Source organism: Mustela lutreola, chromosome 7 (genome assembly GCF_030435805.1).
Source record: "Mustela lutreola isolate mMusLut2 chromosome 7, mMusLut2.pri, whole genome shotgun sequence".
Lineage (NCBI taxonomy): Eukaryota > Metazoa > Chordata > Mammalia > Carnivora > Mustelidae > Mustela > Mustela lutreola.
In genome coordinates this window covers 46,399,223-46,415,276 of record NC_081296.1, presented here as the reverse complement: position 1 = coordinate 46,415,276, position 16,054 = coordinate 46,399,223, and the positions used below count along the sequence as shown (strand labels likewise).

General features: G+C 41.6%; 1 protein-coding gene and 1 non-coding gene across 8 annotated transcripts in view; both read left to right on the top strand.

Moving 5' to 3' along the window:
• Positions 1-5,995: 5,995 nt before the first annotated feature.
• On the top strand, positions 5,996-6,181 carry LOC131837311 (U2 spliceosomal RNA). Its single transcript, XR_009355972.1, has one exon. It is a non-coding gene; the product is annotated as a U2 spliceosomal RNA (small nuclear RNA).
• A 7,474-nt stretch (positions 6,182-13,655) lies between these two features.
• The window catches only part of SLTM (SAFB like transcription modulator), a 62,474-nt gene continuing 60,075 nt past the window's right edge, over positions 13,656-16,054 (top strand). For 3 of the 7 annotated variants that reach the window (XM_059180637.1, XM_059180635.1, XM_059180633.1), the window contains exons 1-2: positions 13,656-13,928; positions 14,897-14,984. In XM_059180637.1, the coding sequence (XP_059036620.1) occupies positions 13,767-13,928; positions 14,897-14,984 (250 nt within the window). In that variant the 5' untranslated portion in view covers positions 13,656-13,766. Of the gene's footprint in view, positions 13,929-14,152; positions 14,291-14,896; positions 14,985-16,054 lie in introns of those variants that run through there. The other 4 variants (XM_059180636.1, XM_059180634.1, XM_059180638.1 and 1 more) reach the window with 2 other exon arrangements.

Genomic DNA, 16,054 nt, shown 5'->3' with positions numbered 1-16,054 from the left:
AAAGAATGGGAAAAAAATTCTAAATCATTCATTCTAAAACAAGGCATCTTTTTTTTTTTTAAAAGATTTTATTTATTATTTATTTGACAGAGAGAGATTACAAGTAAGCAGAGAGGCAGGCAGACAGAGAGAGGAGGAAGCAGGCTCCCTGCTGAGCAGAGAGCCCGATGCGGGACTCGATCCCAGGACCCTGAGATCATGACCTGAGCCGAAGTCAGCGGCTTACCCCACTGAGCCACCCAGGCGCCCTAAAACAAGGCATCTTTAAAAAACTTTCAGCTAATATCAGAGTTAAAAGTAAAAGACTAATACCTTTTCCCCTAACACAAAAACAAAGCCAATGTCATAACCTCTGAATCTTCCTTTAGCTTTGCAATTAGAGTCCATGTTTCCCCGCTTTGTATTAATAAACTTATGTTTATAACCACTATTAGAGAATTTAGAATATTTTATTAAACTATTTACCCTTCTCTCACTCTACTGTGACCTTGTAAAGGTCATCTCTGTATGACCTTTGCTTTACTCATCTCTGTATGAATGTTTAAGAATGTTTAAGAATTGTAATCGGTCTTGGGGCTCCTGGGTGGCTCAGTGGGTTAAGCCTCTGCTTTTGGCTCAGGTCATGGTCTCAGGGTCCTGGGTTCAAGCCCTGTATCTCTACTGAGCAGAGAGCCTGCTTCTCCCTCTCCCTCTGTCTGCTGCTCTGCCAACATGTGTTCTCTAGCTCTCTGTCAAGTAAATTAAAGAAATCTTTTTTAAAAATTAGAAAAATAAAATTAAAATGTTTGTTATAGGATGAATATTTTCTTTTTTTTAAAAAAAGATTTTATTTATTTATTTGAAAGGCAGAGATTACAAGTAGGCTGAGAGGCAGGCAGAGAGAGAGGAGGAAGCAGGTTCCCCACTGAGCAGAGAGCCCGACGCAGGGCTCAATCCCAGGACCCTAGGATCATGACCTGAGCCAAAGGCAGAGGCTTTAACCCACTGAGCCACCCAGGCGCCCCAGGACGAATATTTTCTACTTCTCCACTTTTGGACTGTGTAACAAAAACCTGATTAATGATGAGAATAAGCTTAGAGATACAATCTAAAAATCTGAAATTATGACTTTATGTTAAAAATGTAAAGTATTCATTAATTCCGTGATACAGGTGCTACTTTAAACCATTTCTTGTGCGTGTGAAAACATTCCTAGCCCTATTCTATAATTGCATTTATTTTTTGACTTACATGAATAAAAATAATACCAGGGTATAAATTTAAAAAGATTAACACTTTAGAAAAACAATGACAAAGGAAGTCATCAAAATTCAGCCTGAATTAGTTATGAGATGACACAAGAAATACATACCATAGAATCCTGGACAATTTTTAGATGTGAGCCACAAGTTTAGTTTTAGAATCCTTTCAGTCAAAACCAATGAGTAAATGTGATCAGTTATAAGATTCACAAGAGTCATTAGGGTAATATGTCTCAGAAGCAGAAATTTTCCTTATATTGAAACCTGAAAGAAATATCACCATTAAAGGGACACTGTATGACAGTAAACATTCTTAACAACATCCCTACAATAATTCCCATAGTGAGTTTTGTGAAGGAAAGGAAGCTGGGGTGACCTTTACCACAGTGAGATCTATAACTCTTCAAGAAAGGAGGTCAGGGGTGCCTGGGTGGCTCAGTTGGTTGAGCATCTGACTCTTGGTTTTGTTTCAGGTCACGATCTCAGGGTTTGATGAGATTGATGAGATTGATGAGATTGATGCCTATGTCAGGCTCTATGCTCAGCAGGAAGTCTGCTTGAAGTTTTTTCTCTCTCTCCCCCTCTGCCACTCACCCTCCCCTTTCTATCTCTCTCTCAAAAATAAACAAATCAATCTAAGAGGGAAGGAAGAAAGGAAAGAAAGGAGAGAGAGAGAGAGAAAGTGAGCTTGGGGTGTCTTGCTGGCTCAGTGGGTGGAACATGTGACTCTTGATCTCAGGGTTGTGAGTTCAAGCCCCACATTGGATGTAGAGAGCACTTATTTTAAAAAAGAAAGGAGGTGAGCTCAACTAAAAGTAAACATATGAGAGGGAGGTTGATATAGAAGCCAAAGTGGAGTCTGGTAATGAACTCTCCCATAATCTCTTATTACAAAATTCTTCTAGGAGGTTTAGGACCATGTGATCTCTCACCAAGTCAAGACATAAGCTTTGCAAGAGGGTTATTCTGTACATAAAACCTCCTGAATATCATCCCCTCCTGTCCTATTGGAATGTATAGCTTATCTGAAATCCAAAGGCTGGGTAAGACAAAAAACCATGGATATAAAGAGATCAGTTATTGCATGACATAGAGAAGCCATACTATACCAACGGTACTATGTACATGGGGAAACTCGTTACATGTGAGAAGGGTTTCAATAGGTGTGTCTCGTGTAACCAAGACAAGGTTTTCTAAAGAACCAACCTCACAAAAGAGATGGGAGACATATTAAGATGCGTGATGAATTCATGAACATTCGCTATATGCTTTTTCCACTTGTCTATATTTGAAATTTTCCATTAAAACTAAAGAAAATATAATTAGTTAAAGATCCTCAAAGAGATCAATGAAGAAGTAACACATGTTTATGAAAAATAACAAGAAATTATAAAACAAATAAAATTATAAAATACAATTAGAAATCCCATAAATAGAAAAAGTAGTGATAGAAATTTAAAAGAATGGGCACCTGGGTGGCTCAGTGGGTTAAGCCACTGCCTTCGGCTCAGGTCATGATCTCAGGGTCCTGGGATCGAGTCCTGCATCGGGCTCTCTGCTCAGCAGGGAGCCTGCTTCCTCCTCTCTCTCTGCCTGCCTCTCTGCCTACTTGTGATCTGTCAAATAAATTTAAAAAAATCTTAAAAAAAAAAAAAAAGAAATTTAAAAGAAACCCCCAAACAACCCAATCAGAAATGGACCTTAGGGCACCTGGGTGTCTCAGTGGGGTAAAGCCTCTGCCTTCGGCTCAGGTAATGATCCCAGGTTCCTGGAATCAAGCACCCTCATTGGGCTCTCTGCTCAGTAGGGAGTCGGCTTCCCTTCCTCTCTCTCTCTCTCTCTGCCTGCCTCTCTGCCTACTTGTGATCTCTGTATGTCAAATAAATAAATAAAATCTTAAAAAAAAAAAAAGAAAAACCATATGATCATCCAGTAGATACAGAAAAATTATTTAACAAAATTCAGCTTCTGGGCTCCTGGGTGACTCATATGGTTAAGCATCTGCCTTCAGCTCAGGTCATGATCTCCATGTCCTAGGATCCAGCCCCTTGTCAAGTGCCCAGCTCAGCAGGGAGTCTGCTTCTCCCTCTCCATCTGCCTCCCTCCCCTCCCTGTCTTGTGCTCTGTCTCTCTCAAATTAATAAATATTAAAAAACCTTTAAAACAACAAAATTCAACATCCAATTATGATAACAATTCTAAGTAAACTACAAATAGAAGGGAAGTTCCTAAACTTGACAAAGAACATCTATGAAAAATCTATAGCTGGGTGCCTGGGTGGCTCAGTGGGTTAAAGCCTCTGCCTTTGGCTCAGGTCATGATCCTGGGGTCCTGGGGTCAAGCCCCACATCGGGCTCTCTGTGAAGCCCCACATCCCTTCCTCTCTCTCTGCCTGCCTCTCTGCCTACCTGTGATCTCTGTCTGTCAAATAAATAAATAAAATCTTAAAAAAAAAAACAAAAGAAAAAACTAGAGCTAAGATCATACTTACATTTAAAGATCAAATACTTTCCTCTTAAGATCTGGAACAGTGCAAGAAAATGTGCTCTCACCATTTGTATACCTCACTACTGTGAGGTTCAATTTACTGAAAGAAGGCAAAGGAGGAAAAAAAAAAAGAAAGTCAGATGGATTGGAAGAAAAGAGTTATTGTCTATCTGGAAAGAAAAAGAGAATCTATAAAAAGAGTTGCTATAATTTGCAAGTTTCAAAAGGTATCAGGACTCAGGATCAATGTACCATAATTGATTGTATTCTGTATACTGTTGACAAGTACTTTTAAAATTAAGCTAAGAAAATCATATAATTTATAATAGCATCAAAACATGAAATATTTGTGACTAAATCTAACAAAATAAATGCAATGTTTGTATGTTGAAGGTTATTACTCATTGCTCAGAGACAGTAAAGAGGATTGAACTAAATGTAGAGATAATACCACATACACATTTGGAAGACAATACTGTTAAAATGTAATTCTCTGAATTGATCTATAGATTCATCACAATCCCAATTAAAATCCTGTAAGATATTTCATAGACATTGAAAAATGGATTCTTAAATTTATACAGAAATGTAAAGGATCTCAAAGAGCAAAATGATTTCCAAAAAGGAGAACAAATTTGGGTACTCACACTATCTAATTTCAAGAGTTATTATAAGGCTACAATAACCAAGACAGTGTGGCAATCCTGCAAGGATAAACATGTGGCTCAAAGGAGCACAACGGTGTCTAGAAATAGATAAACCGAGTTTATTCTGTTTTGTTAAAAAAAATTATTTATCAGAGAGAGAGCATGAGCAGGGGGAAGGAGAAGCAGGCTCCCCAATGAACAAGAAACCCAACACACGACTAGATCCCAGGACCCCTGGATCAGGACCTGAGCTGAAGGCAGACCCTTAACCAACTGAGCCACCTAGGCATCCTCAATCAACTGAGTATCAACAATGTTGCTAAGACTAATTCGGCATGGAAAGAATAGTTTTTTCAACAAATGGTGATGAGATAATTATACTTCCCCATTAAAAAGAATTTTTTTGAAAGATTTCATTTATTTATTTGACAGACAGAGATCACAAGTAGGCAAAGAAGCAAGCAGAGAGAGAGAGAGGGAAACAGGCTCCCCACTGAGCAGAGAGCCCAAGGCGGGGCTTGATCTCAGGATCCTGGGATCATGACCCGAGCCAAAGGCAGAGGCTTTAACCCACTGAGCCACCCAGGCGCCCCTAAAAGTCCCAACTTTTGATGACACATCATTACATACCTAATAAAACAGCTAAAATTTTAAAAAGTGAAAATACCAAGCACTGGTAAGAATATGGAAAACCTAGAAGTCTCGTAAATTGCTGTTGGAAATATAAAATGGTAAAGCCACACCAGAAGAGTCTGGCATTTTATTAAAAAATGAAGCATACATACAGCATGACTATTTGGAGGTTCTTTTTTTTTTTTTAAGATTTTATTTATTTATTTGACAGAGAGAGATCACAAGTAGGCAGAGAGGCAGGCAGAGAGAGAGAGGAGGAATCAGGCTCCCTGCTGAGCAGAGACTCGATCCCAGGACCCTGAGATCATGACCTGAGCCGAAGGCAGCGGCTTAACTCACTGAGCCACCCAGGCGCCCGCCCACCTTGGAGGTTCTTTTTATTAGCAATACTAAGTTTTTGTTTTTGACATGCCTTTCACACTCCTGGGCATTTGCCCCAGAAAAATAACTAGAGTTCACACAAAACCCAGACCGTGGTACATTCATATGATGGAAAACTACTCAGCAACAAAAAGGAACAAACTGTTACCATATGAAACAGCTTGGATCTCAAGGGACTTATGCTAAGGAAAGAAAAGATACTTTCAATGGGTCACATATTCTATGATTCCATTTGTGTAACATTGTTCAAGTGAAAAAATTACAGAGACAGAGAATAGATCAGCAGTTGCCAAGGGGTTAGGCTTGTGGGGGTGGGAGAAAGGAGTGGGTGTAACTATAAAGAAGTGACACGGGGAAATATCTGTAGTGATGGAATAGTTCTGGGTCTTCATTAAAGTGCATCAGGAATCTTTGTATGAGAAAAATAATGTAAAAATATATACACACATTATACCAATATTAATGCCTGATTTCAATATTATAGTATAGTTACAAGAGACGTAATCATTTGGAGAAACTGGATGAAGGGTTCATGGGAACTCTACCATTTTTGTAACTTCCTGTGAATCTATAATTATTTCAAAACAAAAGAATAAAAGTTAAGCAATTACTTTTTGGCCTTTTGGCTAAGATCAAGTGCAGTATCTGTTCTTTTCAGTTTAATATGATATGTCCTCTATCTGAGGACAATCTATTAAGTGGGTTTTTGGACCAAGGAGATGGAATAGGAGCTTTGTCTACTCCACGCATTTGACCTGGTATTGCAGTACCTCCTATCACAAATAGGAGATAGTTCTTTTCTATCACAAAGTGCAACCCCTCAGGGGAAATACCCAGGTTTCTAAATTCAGCTTGAGCTGTGGAGGGTTGTTTATCTGAGATCATGTGTGCTGGATGCTTCTGCCTTCTAGTATCTGGGCTGGAGGCTTGTGTCTGGCTTCCTGGATGTGTAGGTATAGATACACAATATGGCGTTTTATTTATTTATTTATTTATTTATTTATTTATGAGAGAGAAAGAGATGGGGGGACAGGGAGAGGGACAAGCAGACTATGCTAACCGCAGAGCTCTATGCCAGGTTGAGCCCCTGCCCCAGCGATCATGTTCTGACCTCAAACCAAGAGTCAGATGCTTAACCCACTGAGCCACCCAGGCGTCCCTACCTCTTCTACTATTAATTGACATTGCTGGGTTTCTAGGTTGGGGCTATTACAAATAATACTGCTATGTAGTATGTTTTACCATAAACTATTTACTTGAGTGAATTTCTGGGTCAAAAAACATGTGGTTCTCTACATTTGTTAGATAATTCTAAACTATTTTTTCTTTCTTTCTTCCGTCCTTCCTTTTTTTTTTTTTAACTTAAAGATTCCGCTTATTTACTTGACACAGAGAGAGAGACAGCAAGAGAGGGAATACAAGCAGCGGCAGAGGGAGAAGCAGACTCCCCACTGAGCGGGGAGCTCAACTTGGGACTGGATTCCGGGACCCTAGAATCATGACCCAAGCCGAAGGCAGATGGTTAATGACTGAGCCACCCAGGCACCCCTCTAAGCTTTTCTAAAGTGGTTGTATCCATTTTTACTCCCATTTAATCCCAGTTCCAATTACTCCACATCTTTACCAACACTTAGCATTGTTAGTTTCTCTGATTTAAGCATTGTGCCAGGGTATAAAGAGATACCGTTGCAGTTATAAGATATAATTTCCTGATTATTAATGAGATTGATCACCTACATGTGCGTGTGCATTTGTGTTTGTGTGTATGTATGCCATCCGACTTTTCTCTTTGGTGAAGTATGTTTTTAGACTTGATCATTTTTGGGGCACCTGGGTCACTCAGTTGGTTAAGTGTCTGCCTTCAGCTCAGGTCAAGGGTTCTGGGACAGAACCCTGTGTTGGAATCTCTCTCAGGGGAGAGTCTGCCTCTCTCTCTCCCTCTCCCTCTGCTCTTCCCCTTCACATTTCCTCTCAAACAAATTAAAAAAAAAAAAAAAAAAAAGGCTTGGCCATCCCCCCACCACCCCACTGAATTGGTGTCTTAATTTGTAGGAGTTCTTTTTAGATTCTAGTTATGTACCCACCATTGGTTATATGTGTTACAAATATCTTTCACTCCATGGCTTCCCTTCTATTCTCTTAATGGTTGCTTCTGATGAGCAGAAATTCTTAATTTTAATGTAGCCAAATACTTTTTTTTCCCCTTTGTAGTTAGTTCTTTTGTATCCGTATAGTTTTTTTTTCCTAATCCAAGATCATGATAATATTCTTCTAATATTATCTTTTGAGAAGAGACAAACCTGAGGGCTGACCTTCAAATCATCAAACTTCCCTGCTTGAGCTGGGACATCAGCTTTCTGTCCTTGCACTAAAATTTGCATCACTGGCTCCCCTGGTGTTCTGGCCTTCAGACTTGGGTTGGATTTATACCACTGACTTTTGTGGATATAAGGTCAGGAAATCTTCTTTAACATTTTAAAAATTATTATTATTTTTTTAAAAGATTTTATTTATTTGACAGAGAGAGATCATAAGTAGGCAGAGAGAGAAGGAAGCGGGTTGAGCAGAGAGCCTGATGTGGGACTCGATCCCAGGACCCCGAGATCATGACTCGAGCCGAAGGCAGTGGCTTAACCCACTGAGCCACCCAGGCGCCCTTTAAAAATTATTTTAAGTAGCATCCACATCCAGCATGGAGCCAACAGGGGGCTTGACTTAAGGACTCCGAGATCAGGACCTGAGCTGAGATCGAGAGTTGGATGCTTAACTTCTGAGCCACCCAGGAGCACCAGGAAATCTTGATCTGTAGATTCAAGAAGTTCAACAAAACCCAAGTGGGATACATTTTTATTAAAACCATACACCAAGGGGCTCCTGGGTGGCTCAGTGGGTTAAGCCTCTGCCTTGGCCTCAGGTCATGATCTCAGGGTCCTGGGATTGAGCCCCACATTGGGCTCTCTACTCAACAGGGAGCCTGCTTCCTCCTCTCTGTCTCTGTCTGCCTCTCTGCATATTGTGATCTCTGTCAAATAAAAAAAGAAAGAAAGAAAGAAAGAAAGATAGGTCTTAAAAAAAAATACACCAAGATATAACTCCAGATTGCAGATGGAGGATCTTGGGATTTCTTAGCCTCCATAACTGTGTAAGATTTTCTATCTATATCTATATCTAAATCTATTAGATATCCCAGAGCCCAACATGGGGCTCTATCCCAGGACCCAGGAATCATGAGCTGAGCCAAAGGTAGACGCTAAACTGACAGCCACCCAGGCATCCCTTGTTGTGAAATTCTTAACACATCTCTCACAGTAATTAATGTAACAAAACATAGAAAATCATTAAGAAAACAGATTTGAACTTTCTATTTTGTCAAGTATTTTTGTTATTTTTAGAGGGGGGGTTTGTCTGATTTACCTCTTCAGTTATTACCAGAAGCTATACAGTTTCCATTAGGGAAAGGACACAACATCTTAATACCTGCCAATAGTAAATATTTGGGCCAACCAAATATATTGGAAGATAGGAAAGTTTTTTTTAATATATTTTTAAATTTTTAAAATTACCATATAATGTATTATTAGCCCCAGGGGTACAGGTCTGTGAATCACCAGGTTTACACACTTCATAGCACATACCTTCCCCAAAGTCCATAACCCCAGCACCCTCTCTCCCCCCCACCCCCCCAACCCTGTTAGCTTTGTGAGATTAAGAGTCTCTTATGGCTTAAAAAAAGGGGGGACGCCTGGGTGGCTCAGTAGGTTAAGCCGCTGCCTTCAGCTCAGGTCATGATCTTAGGGTTCTGGGATCGAGTCCCGCATTGGGCTTTCTGCTCAGCAGGGAGCCTGCTTCCCTCTCTCTCTCTCCACCTGCCTCTCTGTCTACTGTGATCTCTCTCTGTCAAATAAATAAACAAAATCTTAAAAAAAAAAAAAAAGAGTCTTTTATGTTTTGTCTCCCTCCTGATCAGAAGATGGGAACGTTTTTTAAAGCCTATTAGAAATTGAGGGTAAGAAACAATGATATTGGATAGGAAGATGGTAAGCAGACACTCAGTTCTCTTAAAAAAACAATGAATAGGAGAAACTGGGAATTAGCACTAGGAAGAAGGCAGAAAGTTCTCTTTGGGACTAACAAATAAACTTTGATGGAAAACAAGACATTGTAACAAAAATAATGCAATGGATTTGAAATCATCTTGGATCTCCTTTTACTAACTCTATACTCTTGGACCAATTATTGACATTTTGAACCTCAGGTTTCTTGTCTATAAAATAAAGAACATTCTATCTATCCTTCTAGGGGTTAAATTTTCCTCTTATAGGCTGTCAGAGCACTGTGTCTATTCTCCTTCAAGCAATTTATTACTGAGAGTCTACATTGTGTTAGGAGCCCACACAATGGTGAACAAGATAGATCAGGTTTATCCTTATGTTCCTAGAACCTGGCTAGCCTAGCAGATATTAAATATTCAACAGATATTTCTTAAATGATGAGCTTATATAAAAACAAAAACAAGGGGCACCTGGGTGGCTCAGTGGGTTAAAGCCTCTGCCTTCGGCTCAGGTCATAATCCCAGGGTCTTGGGATCCAGCTCCTCATCGGGCTATCTGCTCCGCGGGGAGCCTGCATTTCTCTCTCTCTCTGCCTGCCTTTCTGCCTACTTGTGATCTCTCTCTGTCAAATAAATGAATAAAATCTTTAAACAAACAAACAAAAACGAAACCCATAATGGGTGCAAAAGTATTCAATAAATGGCAAGTGGCTTTCTACAATAAAATATAGGTTATTACTTTTAAGTAGTATTCTTGATGCAGGAAAACAGGAAAAAACATCATATTAAAGAAGCACTCATTGGGGGACGCCTGGGTGGCTCAGATGGTTAGGCAGCTGCCTTCGGCTCAGGTCATGATCCCAGAGTCCTGGGATCGAGTCCCACATCGGGCTCCTTCCTCGGCAGGGAGCCTGCTTCTCCTTCTTCCTCTGCCTGCCATTCTGTCTGCCTGTGCTCGCTTGCTCTCCCTCTCTCTCTCTCTGATAAATAAATAAAATATTAAAAAAAAAAAAAGAAGCACCCATTGGGGTGCCTGGGTAGCTCAGTCATTAAGTGTCTGCCTTTGGCTCAGGTCATGATCCCATGATCCCTTCCTGCTCAGCAGGAAGCCTGCTTCTCCCTCTCCCACTCCTTCTGCTTATGTTCAGTCTTCCGGTCTCTCTCTGTCAAATAAATAATCTTAAAAAAAGAAAGAAAGAAACATCAATTTAAAGGTGAATTATTGGGTGCCTGGGTGGCTCAGTGGGTTAAGCCACTGCCTTCGGCTGAGATCATGATCTCGGGGTCCTGGAATCAAGTCCCACATCGGGCTCTCTGCTCAGCAGGGAGCCTGCTTCCCTTCCTCTCTCTCTGCCTGCCTCTCTGCCTACTTGTGATCTCTCTCTGTCAAATAAATAAATAAAATCTTTTTTAAAAAAGTGAATTATTTACATAAGTAATTTCAAAAACCAAAAATCATAGGTTAAATGACAAAATTATTTGTTAAGTGGAAAAATATTTTTCCTCCATTTTATTTTCTATTACAAAAAATAGATTTATGTATGTATTATGTATAGCTTCAACCTAATTTTTAAAAAGATTTTATTTATTTATTTGACAGAGAGAGATCACAAATAGGCAGAGGCAGGCGGTGGGGGCGGGATGAGGAAGCAGACTCCCCGCTGAGCAGAGAGCCCAATGCGGGCTCAATCCCAGGACCCTGAGATCATGACCTGAGCCGAAGGCAGCGGCTTAACCCACTGAGCCACTCAGGTGCCCCTAGCTTCCAACTTATAAAAAAAAGTTTAAACAGTAGACAGTTAACAACCTTATGCCCTTCATCTGGATTTCCTAATTATTAAAATTTGCCACATTTGTTTCCTCAATTATTAACATTTTGCTACACTCATTTTAGTGCTTTGTAACATATTGCCACATTTGTTCTCCTCATCCAAGCCATTTGAAAGTAAATTGCAGACAGAAAGATACTTCGTTTCTTTTCTTTTTTTTTAGATACTTCGTTTCTAAGAACCTCAGCAAGTAGGTCCTAAGAACTATGACATTCAACATAACCTTGATACAACATTCCAGATATTTAACATTGGTACTATAATGCAATCGAATAAACAGTCAAATTTCCCAATTGTCTCACATTTCCCAATTGTTCATTTAGTAGCTTTTTTTTAAATCCAAGATCCGAGCAACAATCACACACAATAGTTAGTTTTCACATCCCTTCAGTGATCTTCATTCCAGAACTGCTCTACTACTTTTACTTTTATAATACTGCTTTTTTGCAGAGTTTAGAGCTTTTATTTTGCTGAATGCTTTACAATTGCCTTAGAATCTCATAATGAGATTTGGGTTAAACATTCTTGGCATTTTGGCAGGTGAAACATCCTTCTCAAGTGCATCAGATCAGAAGGCATAGATCTCCTTTTCAAAGAGAACTCCATTATTAAATTTTGTCTTAAGACAAAGAAAAACTCAGGGGCGCCTGGGTGGCTCAGTGAGTTGGGCCGCTGCCTTCCGCTTGGGTCATGATCTAAGGGTCCTGGGATTGAGTCCCGCATCGGGCTCTCTGCTTGGCAGGGAGCCTGCTTCCCTCTCTCTCTTTCTCTGCCTGCCTCTCCATCTACTTGTGATTTCTCTCTGTCAAATAAATAAATAAAATCTTTAAAAAAAAAAAAAGAAAAAGAAAAACTCTTTCACTTTAACTATCACATTAGTTTTTGGTTAGTACAACCCGTCTTTAGAAGTATTCACATGTGTTCAGAAGGCGGGCCAGTGTGCACTAGTGGACACAAGGCAGATGGTGGCTTAGTGGGAAACACGCTGGAATGAGATCTCAGGTTCAGTGTCATTTTGGCCAATAACTAGTTGTGGGTCTCCAGATAAATTGCTAAAAATCTTTATCTGTTGAGAGAGAGAGAGAGAGAGAACTGTGCCAGGTTTCTAAAGATCCTTTGAATTCTAAAATTCTATGACTGTGAATCAAGTTGTAGTAGACCCAGAACTGGACTTGGAATCAGGAGACCTGGATTTGAGCACCGGTTCTGCCACATACCAGCTATGTGAACATGCACAAGTCATTTAATCTCTCTAAGCCTCGCATAGATTTACCCCACAGAGTTCAGAAGGATTAAGAGGGTTATTGCATGTCAAAGCGCATTATAAACTGTAAAGAACTACCCGAATGTCAAGTATTATTTCATTATGTCCAGTTTTTCTTCTCCTGATCTAATTAGTCAATCAGAAAAAAAAAACAACCATAAAAGGAGACAGACCTCATCAATTTAAATTTTAGAAACCAGAAAATGACAGTCTATTTAATTGTGCGTCATAATAAGTGTATGGATTTATAGAATAGAACTATTCTTACGCTTTGTTAATAATGCCGACTAAAGTTACGAATACGTACTCACTTGCACAGGCCGGTCCTTCCTAAGAAGACGGCGATTGCTCTTGGGATCCCCCCGCAAAACAGTGAACACAGTGTGTGAGAACGATAACAAGTACTTATGAACTTCCTCATTCAGTGATCGACTTCGTGTTGCGCCCTCAGGTCCACCGGAAGGGTTGGCAAACTGAGGCAAAGGCAGAGGGGAAGTTGTCCTGTTTTTCCAGCGAGCCGGGACAGCCCTGGGATCAACTAAGCCTCCCTGGGCTGAAGGCATGGTTTTCCCAAGCCAGCCAGTGGGACCTGTCACCCAGGCCAGCCCTTTATAGTTTTATAACCCTTAGAGCCCTTTATATTCTTTATTTTCTAAAACTGCTGTACGGTTTCTTTCTGGCCTTTTGATTGCAACTCGGGGAACCTAATTCGTTAGTGCACACTGGCCACATTTTTTCGATTATTCAGCAGGAGTGATAAAGTATCTCCCGGGAAGAGGTTCAGGGCGCGCACACGCCCCTGGGTTTGTGTTGAGTAACACTCGAACTATCCATGCCGTGAAGTGCCTGACACTTTTGTTGCTCAAGACTCCAGACGCTGCCAGAAAATGGCTAACGAAGAGCCGGGAGAACGGCGCCACGGCGGACGTTGGTGCGGTTGGACGTGCCTGACCTCCAGCCCACGCAAGGGGTCGCGCCGCCCAGGTGGCCGCGGCCGGCTCCGCGGAGCGCGCCGGGCGCCGTCGCCCGCGCCAGTGCGCACGCGCGCCCGTCATCCGGGTGCTGGCTGCGGCTGCAGGTTGCGCTGGGGTGGCGGACAGGGGGCGGGGCCAGCGGCTCATTGTGCGCAGCGCTGCGCGGCGCCGGCGGCCGCCGAGGCCTGGGTCGAAGTTGGCGCTGCTGCCGCCGCCCTGCAGCCCACTCGCTGCCTCGGCAGCGCGCTGCTCTTCTAAAATGGCTGCCGCTACCGGTGCTGTGGCAGCCTCGGCCGCCTCGGGTCAGGCGGAAGGTAAAAAGATCACAGATCTGCGGGTCATCGATCTCAAGTCCGAGCTGAAGCGGCGGAACTTAGACATCACCGGAGTGAAGACTGTGCTCGTTTCCCGACTCAAGCAGGTGAGGCCCGGCGAGGTCCGGGAATGGGAGCTTAGGCCGCGCCTCGGAGCCCCCACTTCCGCCGCAGCCCCCGGCCGCCCGCAGCCGCCGGGGCCCGCGGGGCTGCGCCGTGGGGAGGCCCCGGGCGGCGCCCGCGCGCGCGAGTAGGGTAAAGACCCTTCCGCGGCGCCCCCGCCCCCGCGAGCCTGGCTGGGCCTGCGAGGGGCCCGCGAGCCGCCCGGGACCGGCCGTCGCAGCCGAGCGCGCCCCTGCCTCCCCCGGGACGTCCCCGCCAGGCTGCGAGGGCTGTCGACGGCCGGCGCGGCCTCCCAAGGGCGATCGTGGAGACCCGGGAGGCGCTCGGTCCCCAGTCTTTAGCGGTGGTGAGCGCGTGCATTTCTTGGCCTCGGAGGGGACTGGTTACTTTGGTGACTTCTGTGAAGTTACCGTTTAATTGTGCCCAACCGTTTCCTCCCCATCTTGGGGGGGAATTGGTAGTGGGAGTTGAGGGGTGGGTGAGAGAGAGGGTTTGTTTTCCGCTGGGTTTTCAGTTTTTGCATCAGAGCAGTAATCTGCTTTTTCATCCCTGATTATCTTTCTGGTTTATTTGAGTGAGCGTTGGAATTGTAGTAGAGGAGAAATAAGTTTGCATTCTAGAAATTAGGAAAACTCTTTTTAGTTATTTACTTTCATAGCTAGCAACTTTTCTGCAATTGAGAATATTTAGACTTTTGTTCAGTATGATAACGTGATATTTAATTATTTCGACTCGGTAGAATTTAAAACTCCTTGTGATTTTGATACCTAATGATAATCCCCGTGGAAGTTTCTCTTACTCGTGTAGTTTAATTGCTCTTTTTGAAGTCGGTTTATGAAATGACTGGCAATTCTAATGTCTTGAGGCTTGAGGTTTGCTAATTTTTTTTTTCGTTTTTATAAAATAAGTTTAGATAGATTGTGTAGCATATTAACTTCTCTTTCTAATGTAGGCTATTGAAGAGGAAGGAGGCGATCCAGATAATATTGAATTAACTGTTTCAACTGATACTCCAAACAAGAAACCAACCAAAGGCAAAGGTTATTACGAGTTATGAACATATTTTAAAATATATTTTGGTTATATAACTTGCCTCTGCTCTTGTGCCACTTGCCCTGTTTATATAGTGCTACTCTTTGCTATTTCCCTCTGGCACTCTGCCTTCTTGGGTCAAGGAAGAAAAGTTACTGTTGCCAGGCTCTGGATAACTTGTAGCCCTTAAGATTTGGCTGAAGCTGACCTGAAAGAGACCAGTTTTTTATTGCTTCCCCAAAAATCACAAAGTCCAGTTTCATAATGTTTCTTCTTTCATAGTGTGAAGACCTGAAGAATAAAATACAATTAAATACATGTCTACCTTGCCCCACAATTGGCAGAGTATTGATGGAATTCCTTCCAAATCTTTCACCTTGGCTCCTGCTGTTTTTTCTAGTATATTAAATTTTATAACCTTTATGTTTAGTATTTTGTTTGACTTGGTGAACTTAATTTCCATTTATGCTATTATACATTCTAATTTTCAGGGAAATTCAAAAAGACCTCACTAACAACGTAGGGAAAAATCCATGATTAATTAGCTTTAAAAAAAGTTGTAGGGATATGTTCAAAATTTTAAATTTTTAACTTGTAAACTAGCCAGAATATATTTCCAGGATATGGTGATTTAATGAATAGGGAAAAGTGGTTTTAAATTAACACTTTGACAGTATAAATGGGACTTAGATTTTTAAAAAAAAAATGTTCTGGTAGTTGAAGTCTTGACTTGAATAATTATAAATTTCTCCCACCTTCTTATAAAGACAGTGGCAGAGGGTGAACATGATGTGGGTATCTGCGTCCTGGTACCTGTTTGCAATAGGTGGAGTGTGTCATGGACAGCTGCAGAATTTTTAAAAATCTAACTTTCCTTACTGCTCCAAGTACCCAAATACTGCTCTGTCTGCCGTGGACCAGATTGACTGTAACTAGGGTAAAATGATTGAATGGATTAACGTTGAAAAGATGGAAATATTAACATTGGATCTTAAGCAGTCTGTAGGTGTTAGGACCAGGCAGATCTGACGCCATCTCACTGTTTGAGTCTTCATAGGTTTGCAAGCGTCCCCCTTTT